Source organism: Eucyclogobius newberryi, unplaced genomic scaffold (assembly GCF_026437365.1).
Source record: "Eucyclogobius newberryi isolate DKJ021-1_F unplaced genomic scaffold, fEucNew1.0.hap1 SCAF_15, whole genome shotgun sequence".
Taxonomy (NCBI): Eukaryota; Metazoa; Chordata; class Actinopteri; order Gobiiformes; family Gobiidae; genus Eucyclogobius; species Eucyclogobius newberryi.
Window position 1 is genome coordinate 34,959,280 of NW_027315779.1, and position 11,634 is coordinate 34,970,913.

General features: G+C 51.6%; 1 protein-coding gene across 1 annotated transcript in view; it reads left to right on the top strand.

The window, feature by feature from the left end:
* Positions 1-11,281, top strand: part of foxred1 (FAD-dependent oxidoreductase domain containing 1) — a 33,061-nt gene extending 21,780 nt beyond the window's left edge. The window contains exons 8-11 of the mRNA XM_072447025.1: positions 627-787; positions 4,582-4,711; positions 10,090-10,194; positions 10,941-11,281. Of these exons, the coding sequence (XP_072303126.1) occupies positions 627-787; positions 4,582-4,711; positions 10,090-10,194; positions 10,941-11,195 (651 nt within the window). The 3' untranslated portion in view covers positions 11,196-11,281. The remainder of the gene's footprint in view (positions 1-626; positions 788-4,581; positions 4,712-10,089; positions 10,195-10,940) is intronic.
* Positions 11,282-11,634: the final 353 nt, after the last annotated feature.

The window sequence follows — 11,634 nt, forward strand, 5'->3', positions numbered from 1 at the left end:
GCCTCTAGTCTGCTGAGTGCTCGGTGAGATGCCGCGTGGTCCGGAGGGCGTGATAACGGAGCACACACTGTGGTCAGCTCAGTCTCACGTGCAGATCTCGTGCGGTCAGTCTGTGCCGCTTTTAAACAGACTGAAACAAGGATTTTGGGTGAATGGGACGTGACAGTGGGTATTTATCCAGTTTGCAAATGTACGTTCCTCTCCAAGCTGAGCACATGAGTCTTTACGGTCCAGTCTAGCCCACAGTATCAGGTGTCTAACACGGGAGGTGTCCCGCGGTGAGTGCTTTCCAGGGGCAAAATATGGCCCTCAGATTGAAGCTGGAAATGGGCAAATTTGACCAAGTTTAGACTAAATGGGACTTGTATGTAGTAAGTAAGTTGTGCCCTAATTCTATTTGTTTTATCATGATGTGATGTTTGTGTTGCTTTTATTATTTGCAGTTATTATTATTTTGGTCTTGTTTTGCTCTCTGGTTGTGTTTTCATTTTTTTTTAAATTTATATTTAGTTCTTTTTTTGAGAAAAATGTAATTGCCATGACAATGATGCAGATTGTTCATCACTCTGAAGCACATGGACTGATTGTAGGTGGACTCTGATGTAAGAATGTGCTGGTGTGAACAGGTGCAGATGCCCAACAGCCTGGAGTACCAGCCCATAGAGTGTTCTGTGGTGGTGAATGCAGCCGGGGCCTTCTCCGCAAAACTAGCCCAAATCTTGGGCATCGGCAACGGGCCAGAAGACTCCATGGCTGGCCTGCCTGTGCCCGTGGAGCCCCGGAAGAGGTAACACCTCCAGGAGACCTTTACAAATCGTATTCAAAGTTTCCAAAAGTCCCACTGATTAATAATGTTCCATGTCTAAAAAGATTATGCTAAATTTGAGCTTATTTGGCTAAAAAACAAAACAAAAACGGGACTAGTTCGTTAAATATTTAATGAGTGAAATTTGTTTCAACATTTCAATAAGTTCGTGTGACATCACAACATTATACAAACCATATATTTAAAATTGAGCTGTTTAACTGTCAGATGTTAGATTTGTTGACTTGGTTTATGGTTCATACATCTGTAATTACTGGAACTATCCACATGAACAAAAAACAGGCCCAATGTTCATCCATCTCCTTCCGCTTTATCCGGGGCCGGGTCGCGGGGGCAGAAGTCTGAGCAGGGACTCCCAGCCTTCCTCCTCCCCAGACACTTCCTCCAACTCCTCCGGGGGGATCCCGAGGCGTTCCCAGGCCAGCCGAGAGACATAGTCCCTCCAACATGTCCTAGGTCTTCCCCGGGGCCTCTTCCCGGTGGGACATGCCCGAAACACCTCCCCAGGGAGGAGCCCAGGAGGCTCCGGAACAGATGCCCGAGCCAATTCAGCTGGAGGAGCAGCGGCTCTACTCCGAGCTCCCCCCGTGTGGCCGAGCTCCTCGCCTTATCCAGGGCTCAGATGAAGGATTTTCACTTGTATAGCAGCAGCTGCTAAACAATCCGTTATTTTTTTCAAATTTGTATAGCAATTTGATAATTGCCAAGCAAAACACGAAATAACATTCGGATCAGTGTAATTCACTGAGCCCAAAACACACATCTGATGTTAAAAACGAGGTCGTGTCACTGCAGTGTAAATATGAGTGTTTTGGCAGTGAATGATCTGCAAAGACTTTTAAGTTTAGGAGTTATTGACCTCTGACCTCTGAGTCTGTGACACTAACTTTACCGCACGTGGCTCCTCCCACTTTCAGACTCGTGGTCTGAGACTGCAGCGGGAGTCGTCATGACAACACAGTGTCCTACATGTGTCATGTCCACACAGCGTCCTACATGTGTCATGTCCACACAGCGTCCTACATGTGTCATGTCCACACAGCGTCCTACATGTGTCATGTCCACACAGCGTCCTACGTGTGTCATGTCCACACAGCGTCCTACGTGTGTCATGTCCACACAGCGTCCTACGTGTGTCATGTCCACACAGCGTCCTACATGTGTCATGTCCACACAGCGTCCTACGTGTGTCATGTCCACACAGCGTCCTACATGTGTCATGTCCACACAGCGTCCTACGTGTGTCATGTCCACACAGCGTCCTACATGTGTCATGTCCACACAGCGTCCTACATGTGTCATGACAACACAGCGTCCTACGTGTGTCATGTCCACACAGCGTCCTACATGTGTCATGTCCACACAGCGTCCTACATGTGTCATGTCCACACAGCGTCCTACATGTGTCATGTCCACACAGCGTCCTACATGTGTCATGACAACACAGTGTCCTACATGTGTCATGACAACACAGCGTCCTACATGTGTCATGTGTCATGTCCACACAGCGTCCTACGTGTGTCATGTCCACACAGCGTCCTACATGTGTCATGTCCACACAGCGTCCTACATGTGTCATGTCCACACAGCGTCCTACATGTGTCATGTCCACACAGCGTCCTACATGTGTCAGGCCGTTATTGACAATCGATTGACAGTGATCAGTACTTTAAGGCACTTTCGTTACACAATTGAAAACACATTTTTGTATCGCAAAAGCTGCGATACAAAAGCTCTCTTTTCTGACGAACGCATCACATTGAAATTGAGAGAAATTGCGTCGCATTTTGCGATACGGCTTATTCTGAACCCTGATATCTCTAAGGGAGCGCCCAGCCACACGGCGGAGGAAACTAATTTCGACCGCTTGTATCTGCGATCTTGTTCTTTCGGTCACTCCCCAAAGCTCATGACCATAGGTGAGGTCAGAACGTAGACCGACCGGTAAATAAAGAGCTTTGCTTTTCAACTCCTACTTCACAACAACAGCCCAACTGATTCATCCAATCATAAACTGTCGATCTCACGCTCCATCCTTCCCTCACTCGTGAACAACACCCCGAGATACTTGAACTCCTCCACTTGAGGCAAGGACTCCCCACCCACCTGAAGAGGGCAAGACACCTTTTTCCGGTCGAGAACCATGGCCTCAGATTTGGAGCTGATTCTCATCCCAGACGCTTCCCTCTCGTCCCAGTGCAGCTGCAGGTCCGGGTTGGATGGAGCCATCAGGACAACATCGTCTGCAAACAGCAGAGATGGAATCCTGTGGTCCCCAAACCGGACACCCTCTGACCCCTGACCACACCCTCCGACCCCTGACCACACCCTCCGACCCCTGACCACACCCTCCGACCCCTGACCACACCCTCCGACCCCTGACCACACCCTCCGGCCCCTGACCACACCCTCCGGCCCCTGACTGCGCCTTGAAATTCTGTCCATAAAAACCATGAACAGAACCGGTGACAAATGTTCAATGTGATTTTTTTTTCACAAGAGCAGCACAACTGCCTTTATTCAACTCCAAAAACGTGATTGTGGTCAGATGAAAAGACTGTAACCTTATGGTATTCAGGAGTGTAAAAAATTAGTCAGTAATCACACGTACGAGGCACTCGTACGTGTGAGACTAAATAGCTTTGCGCTTAAATAGTTTTAGTATTTTTCATAATACGCATATAACAGGAGTGTCCAATACGTCGATCACGATCTACCGGTCGATCTCAGAGGCAGTGAGGGTCGATCCCTCCGGAAAGCACCAGAAAGTGCCGAAGCGAGCGCTGTGTAACGCAGAGGAAGGAGGAGAGAGGAAGGAGGAGAGAGGAAGGAGGCGAGAGGAAGGAGGCGAGAGGAAGGAGGCGAGAGGAAGGAGGCGAGAGGAAGGAGGCGAGAGGAAGGAGGCGAGAGGAAGGAGGAGAGAGGAAGGAGGAGAGAGGAAGGAGGAGAGAGGAAGGAGGAGAGAGGAAGGAGGCGAGAGGAAGGAGGCGAGAGGAAGGAGGAGAGAGGAAGGAGGCGAGAGGAAGGAGGCGAGAGGAAGGAGGCGAGAGGAAGGAGGCGAGAGGAAGTTCTGGTTAAGCTCAACCTTCTATCATTAGCGTATATTTTATTTTCAAAATACTCTGCTGTATTAAATGGTCGAGTTAAACAGCAGATATTCTCTCTTCTTTATATATTGCACATTTGTATATGATAAACAATATTAGGCTCTTAATGAAAGCATACATTGTGTTTCTATTGCCTAATTATGGTTCAACACAAATAAAAACCTGTTTAATACTGGCAATAAAAGTAATACAAAATAAATGATACAATCATTTTGATCTATAGGTAGATCTTCGGGCTTTGTTGAATATATAAGTACCTCTCTGGCCCTGTGGGGTTTAGGGTGTATGTTTGTACAATGGCCCTGTGGGGTTTAGGGTGTATGTTTGTACAATGGCCCTGTGGGGTTTAGGGTGTATGTTTGTACAATGGCCCTGTGGGGTTTAGGGTGTATGTTTGTACAATGGCCCTGTGGGGTTTAGGGTGTATGTTTGTACAATGGCCCTGTGGGGTTTAGGGTGTATGTTTGTACAATGGCCCTGTGGGGTTTAGGGTGTATGTTTGTACAATGGCCCTGTGGGGTTTAGGGTGTATGTTTGTACAATGGCCCTGTGGGGTTTAGGGTGTATGTTTGTACAATGGCCCTGTGGGGTTTAGGGTGTAAAACTGTTTGAACTGTTCATTCTCCTCATGTTTCATATTGTGTACAGGTACATCTATGTCATGCACTGTCCGGACGGGCCCGGTCTGGACACACCCTTCCTCATCGATTATTCCGGAGTGTACTTCAGGAGGGAGGGGCTTGGAGGCAACTACATCGCTGGGCTTTCCCCACAGACGGTGTGTGTGTGTGTGTGTGTGTGTGTGTGTGTGTGTGTGTGTGTGTGTGTGAGAGAGTATTATAATATTTATATTGTGTGTGTGTATATTTTATATATAAGAGCTGAACTTGAAAGGGACTACCCGCGAAGGTTGAAATTCTATTATATATAACATAAAATAAAACTCTTCCTCACCCTCTGCAGCTGATCATTTTTTCTCCCCCTTCACGCTCGGGTCCTCCTCCAGAGGCCCCTGGGAGCTTGAGCTGTTCCTGCACTTTTCTGGACCGAGATTTCTGATGTTTTTCCTGGATCTGCTCAAGTCACTCCTCCAGTTTGAGGGTCATTCCTCCAGTTTGAGGGTCATTCCTCCAGTTTGAGGGTCATTCCTCCAGTTTGAGGGTCATTCCTCCAGTTTGGGGGTCATTCCTCCAGTTTGAGGGTCATTCCTCCAGTTTGGGGGTCACTGCGCCAAGTGCTCCGGTCACTACAGCACCACCTTCACGCTCTAGACCTTCTCCAGCTCCTCTTTGAGGCCTTGGGATTTCTCTAGTTTCTCATCTTCCTTTTTCCGGATGTTTCCATCCCATGTACTGCAATGTCCACCACCACGGCCCCTCTGACCCTTGAGACCACCACTGTGTCCGGTTGGTTCCATTACCATTCGGTCTGTCTGTATCTGGAAGTCCCAGAGGACCTTGGCCAGGTCGTTTTCCACCACCTTTGGAGGTGTTTCCCACTTTGTCCTTGGGGTCTCGAGCTCGTGCTCTGCACAGATGTGGTGGGCTCTGAACCCTGCTGTGGTGGGCTCTGAACCCTGCTGTGGTGGGCTCTGAACCCTGCTGTGGTGGGCTCTGAACCCTGCTGTGGTGGGCTCTGAACCCTGCTGTGGTGGGCTCTGAACCCTGCTGTGGTGGGCTCTGAACCCTGCTGTGGTGGGCTCTGAACCCTGCTGTAGAGGGCTCTGGACCCTGCTGTGGTGGGCTCTGAACCCTGCTGTGGTGGGCTCTGAACCCTGCTGTGGTGAGCTCTGAACCCTGCTGTGGTGGGCTCTGAACCCTGCTGTGGTGGGCTCTGAACCCTGCTGTGGTGGGCTCTGGACCCTGCTGTGGTGGGCTCTGGACCCTGCTGTGGTGGGCTCTGAACCCTGCTGTGGTGGGCTCTGAACCCTGACTGGAAAACTGCAAATAAGTGATTGTCCTGTCGGTGGCGACAAAGCTTTTTAACTACAACTTTTTCAAGGATTTTAGAGACAAAGGGAAGATTTGAAATATGAATGAAGCTCTCAGTGGAGCTCTCAGTGAAGCTCTCAGTGAAGCTCTCAGTGAAGCTCTCAGTGGAGCTCTCAGTGGAGCTCTCAGTGGAGCTCTCAGTGAAGCTCTCAGTGAAGCTCTCAGTGGAGCTCTCAGTGGAGCTCTCAGTGGAGCTCTCAGTGGAGCTCTCAGTGAAGCTCTCAGTGAAGCTCTCAGTGGAGCTCTCAGTGAAGCTCTCAGTGAAGCTCTCAGTGAAGCTCTCAGTGGACCTCTCAGTGGAGCTCTCAGTGGAGCTCTCAGTGGAGCTCTCAGTGGAGCTCTCAGTGGAACTCTCAGTGGAGCTCTCAGTGGAGCTCTCAGTGGAGCTCTCAGTGAAGCTCTCAGTGGAGCTCTCAGTGAAGCTCTCAGTGAAGCTCTCAGTGGAGCTCTCAGTGGAGCTCTCAGTGGAGCTCTCAGTGGAGCTCTCAGTGGAGCTCTCAGTGGAACTCTCAGTGGAGCTCTCAGTGGAGCTCTCAGTGGAGCTCTCAGTGAAGCTCTCAGTGAAGCTCTCAGTGGAGCTGTAGTGAAGGTCTCTCCTCACCTCCTTCTGGTAAAAGGAAGTCCTGACACAGCAACTTTCAATTCATTCCAATCTTTTAATTAAAACCAAAGAAATTCCTTTAGTTTGGAAATCCGCTTTTTTTCCACCTTTCTTAAAAGAGGTGATCTCTGACTAATATAGTTATAGATCTATATTTATAGAATATTCTGGAATCTGTTTGTGATCAGTTGAAGGAGTTCCTGTGCTCTAATGTCATCCTGCACTGTACCATCACTGCTACTCTATAGAAGATTTAACTACATCAAATGGAGTTTGATGTAGTTAAACTAGGACGGCCTTCTTTAGCCACTAGGACGGCCTTCTTTAGCCACTAGGACGGCCTTCTTTGGCACTAGGACGGCCTTCTTTGGCACTAGGACGGCCTTCTTTGGCCACTAGGACAGCCTTCTTTAGCCACTAGGACGGCCTTCTTTAGCCACTAGGACGGCTTTCTTTGGCCACTAGGACGGCCGTCTTTGGCACTAGGACGGCCTTCTTTGGCACTAGGACGGCTTTCTTTGGCCACTAGGACGGCCGTCTTTGGCACTAGGACGGCCTTCTTTGGCACTAGGACGGCTTTCTTTGGCCACTAGGACAGCCTTCTTTAGCCACTAGGACGGCCTTCTTTAGCCACTAGGACGGCCTTCTTTGGCCACTAGGACGGCCGTCTTTGGCCACTAGGACGGCCTTCTTTGGCCACTAGGACGGCCTTCTTTAGCCACTAGGATGGCCTTCTTTAGCCACTAGGACGGCCTTCTTTAGCCACTAGGACGGCCTTCTTTAGCCACTAGGACGGCCTTCTTTGGCCACTAGGACGGCCTTCTTTGGCACTAGGACGGCCTTCTTTGGCACTAGGACGGCCTTCTTTGGCACTGGGACGGCCTTCTTTGGCCACTAGGACGGCCTTCTTTAGCCACTAGGACGGCCTTGTTTGGCACTAGGACGGCCTTCTTTGGCACTAGGACGGCCTTCTTTGGCCACCAGGACGGCCTTCTTTGGCCACCAGGACGGCCTTCTTTGGCCACTAAGACGGCCTTCTTTGGCACTAGGACGGCCTTCTTTGGCACTGGGACGGCCTTCTTTGGCACTAGGATGGCCTTCTTTGGCCACCAGGACGGCCTTCTTTGGCACTAGGACGGCCTTCTTTAGCCACTAGGACGGCCTTCTTTGGCACTAGGACGGCCTTCTTTAGCCACTAGGACGCCTTCTTTGGCACTAGGACGGCCTTCTTTAGCTACTAGGACGGCCTTCTTTAGCCACTAGGACGGCCTTCTTTAGCCACTAGGACGGCCTTCTTTGGCACTAGGACGGCCTTCTTTGGCCACTAGGACGGCCTTCTTTAGCCACTAGGACGGCCTTCTTTGGCCACTAGGACGGCCTTCTTTGGCACTAGGACGGCCTTCTTTGGCCACTAGGACGGCCTTCTTTGGCCACTAGGACGGCCTTCTTTAGCCACTAGGACGGCCTTCTTTGGCCACTAGGACGGCCTTCTTTGGCACTAGGACGGCCTTCTTTGGCCACTAGGACGGCCTTCTTTGGCCACTAGGACGGCCTTCTTTGGCCACCAGGACGGCCTTCTTTGGCCACTAAGACGGCCTTCTTTGGCACTAGGACGGCCTTCTTTGGCACTGGGACGGCCTTCTTTGGCACTAGGATGGCCTTCTTTGGCCACCAGGACGGCCTTCTTTGGCACTAGGACGGCCTTCTTTAGCCACTAGGACGGCCTTCTTTGGCACTAGGACGGCCTTCTTTAGCCACTAGGACGCCTTCTTTGGCACTAGGACGGCCTTCTTTAGCCACTAGGACGGCCTTCTTTAGCCACTAGGACGGCCTTCTTTAGCCACTAGGACGGCCTTCTTTGGCCACTAGGACGGCCTTCTTTAGCCACTAGGACGGCCTTCTTTGGCCACTAGGACGGCCTTCTTTGGCACTAGGACGGCCTTCTTTGGCCACTAGGACGGCCTTCTTTGGCCACTAGGACGGCCTTCTTTAGCCACTAGGACGGCCTTCTTTGGCCACTAGGACGGCCTTCTTTGGCACTAGGACGGCCTTCTTTGGCCACTAGGACGGCCTTCTTTAGCCACTAGGACGGCCTTCTTTGGCCACTAGGACGGCCTTCTTTGGCCACTAGGACGGCCTTCTTTAGCCACTAGGACGGCCTTCTTTGGCCACTAGGACGGCCTTCTTTAGCCACTAGGACGGCCTTCTTTAGCCACTAGGACGGCCTTCTTTGGCACTAGGACGGCCTTCTTTGGCACTAGGACGGCCTTCTTTGGCCACTAGGACGGCCTTCTTTGGCCACTAGGACGGCCTTCTTTGGCCACTAGGACGGCCTTCTTTAGCCACTAGGACGGCCTTCTTTAGCCACTAGGACGGCCTTCTTTGGCACTAGGACGGCCTTCTTTGGCCACTAGGACGGCCTTCTTTAGCCACTAGGACGGCCTTCTTTGGCCACTAGGACGGCCTTCTTTGGCACTAGGACGGCCTTCTTTGGCCACTAGGACGGCCTTCTTTGGCCACTAGGACGGCCTTCTTTGGCCACTAGGACGGCCTTCTTTGGCCACTAGGACGGCCTTCTTTAGCCACTAGAACGGCCTTCTTTGGCACTAGGACGGCCTTCTTTGGCCACTAGGACGGCCTTCTTTGGCACTAGGACGGCCTTCTTTGGCACTAGGACGGCCTTCTTTGGCACTAGGACGGCCTTCTTTGGCCACTAGGACGGCCTTCTTTGGCACTAGGACGGCCTTCTTTGGCCACTAGGACGGCCTTCTTTGGCACTAGGATGGCCTTCTTTGGCACTAGGACGGCCTTCTTTGGCCACTAGGACGGCCTTCTTTGGCCACTAGGACGGCCTTCTTTAGCCACTAGGACGGCCTTCTTTGGCCACTAGGACGGCCTTCTTTGGCACTAGGACGGCCTTCTTTGGCCACTAGGACGGCCTTCTTTGGCCACTAGGACGGCCTTCTTTGGCCACTAGGACGGCCTTCTTTGGCACTAGGACGGCCTTCTTTAGCCACTAGGACGGCCTTCTTTGGCACTAGGACGGCCTTCTTTGGCCACTAGGACGGCCTTCTTTGGCACTAGGACGGCCTTCTTTGGCCACTAGGACGGCCTTCTTTGGCACTAGGACGGCCTTCTTTGGCCACTAGGACGGCCTTCTTTGGCACTAGGACGGCCTTCTTTGGCACTAGGACGGCCTTCTTTGGCACTAGGACGGCCTTCTTTGGCCACTAGGAGGCAGGGCATTGTAAACATTTATTTACAGCTCGTGCTCTGTTCTTTTTGCTCGCACGGCGCTGTTCACTCAGCTCCTTTTGACTTTTTTCCTGTCCGTAAATGCTTTTAAGTCCAACTTGATAAATATGTGCAAATGATTTTCTCGAGTGATTTTGATGTTCATGTTGTTTGTTGTTTGTTGTTTGTGTGTAACTGCTGCCTCCTGGCCAGGGCGTCCTTGTCTTTTGCATCATTGTCCTGCTGCAAAACCCAATTGGTCGGCTGTAGCTGCAGGTGTCAGGAAGCATGTTTCATGATGTGTCTGATGCTGTGTCTGCTCCGCTGCAGGATGAAGAGCCAGACACCAGGGACCTGGAGGTGGACCACCAGTTCTTTGAGGAGCAGGTGTGGCCCAGCCTGGCTCATCGTGTCCCTGCCTTTGAAAGTCTCAAGGTACCAACTCATTTCATGTGATTCACTTTGATTATGTTGGACAGAACAAAGAAAAAGACCAGAGAGTTTAAACAAAATACCAAAGAACATGTAGAGAATTAAATCACGGCACATTTAAAACAATAAGTCTGGTCCAAATATTTTCAAATTATGTCCAAACTTATTTTTTTCCATTTGTCATATGTCAATTATAGGGTTAGTGTGGGCGGCAGGACAGTCCCACAGCACATGTGTCTGAGCGGCAGGACAGTCCCACAGCACATGTGTCTGAGCGGCAGGACAGTCCCACAGCACATGTGTCTGAGCGGCAGGACAGTCCCACAGCACATGTGTCTGAGCGGCAGGACAGTCCCACAGCACATGTGTCTGAGCGGCAGGACAGTCCCACAGCACATGTGTCTGAGCGGCAGGACAGTCCCACAGCACATGTGTCTGAGCGGCAGGACAGTCCCACAGCACATGTGTCTGAGCGGCAGGACAGTCCCACAGCACATGTGTCTGAGCGGCAGGACAGTCCCACAGCACATGTGTCTGAGCGGCCCCTGGGAGAGGCTCCAGAACGAGCAGTAAAAGATGAATGTTTGTGCCGGTCACTTTAGTCGGCCAGGACGCTCTTGGAAAAGAAATTTTAATCTCAATGAGCCTTTTGGTGGTGGAATAAAGGATGAAATAAATGAAAGCTGTGTTAAGCGCCTCCGTCCCGTACGTGGCAGCAGCGCTGACCTCTGACCTGTGCGTGCTCTAAGGTGACCAGCGCGTGGGCGGGCTTCTACGACTACAACACCTTCGACCAGAACGGGCTCATTGGGATGCACCCTCTAGTAAACAACATGTACTTTGCCACGGGCTTCAGCGGGCACGGGCTCCAGCACTCGCCCGCCGTGGGCAGAGGCGTGGCCGAGCTCATCATGGAGGGCGGCTACAAGACCATCGACCTGAGCGCGCTGGACTTCAGACGCATCCTCCACCAGGAGCCCATGCTGGAGAGGAACATCATCTGAGCTGTGCAGCACATGGACACTTAGCAGGGCTGCAGCACATGGACACTTAGCAGGGCTGCAGCACATGGACACTTAGCAGGGCTGCAGCACATGGACACTTAGCAGAGCTGCAGCACATGGACACTTAGCAGGGCTGCAGCACATGGACACTTAGCAGGGCTGCAGCACATGGACACTTAGCAGAGCTGCAGCACATGGACACTTAGCAGGGCTGCAGCACATGGACACTTAGCAGGGCTGCAGCACATGGACACTTAGCAGAGCTGCAGCACATGGACACTTAGCAGGGCTGCAGCACATGGACACTTAGCAGGGCTGCAGCACATGGACACTTAGCAGGGCTGCAGCACATGGACACTTAGCAGGGCTGCAGCACATGGACACTTAGCAGGGCTGCAGCACATGGACACTTAGCAGGGCTGCAGCACATGGACACTTA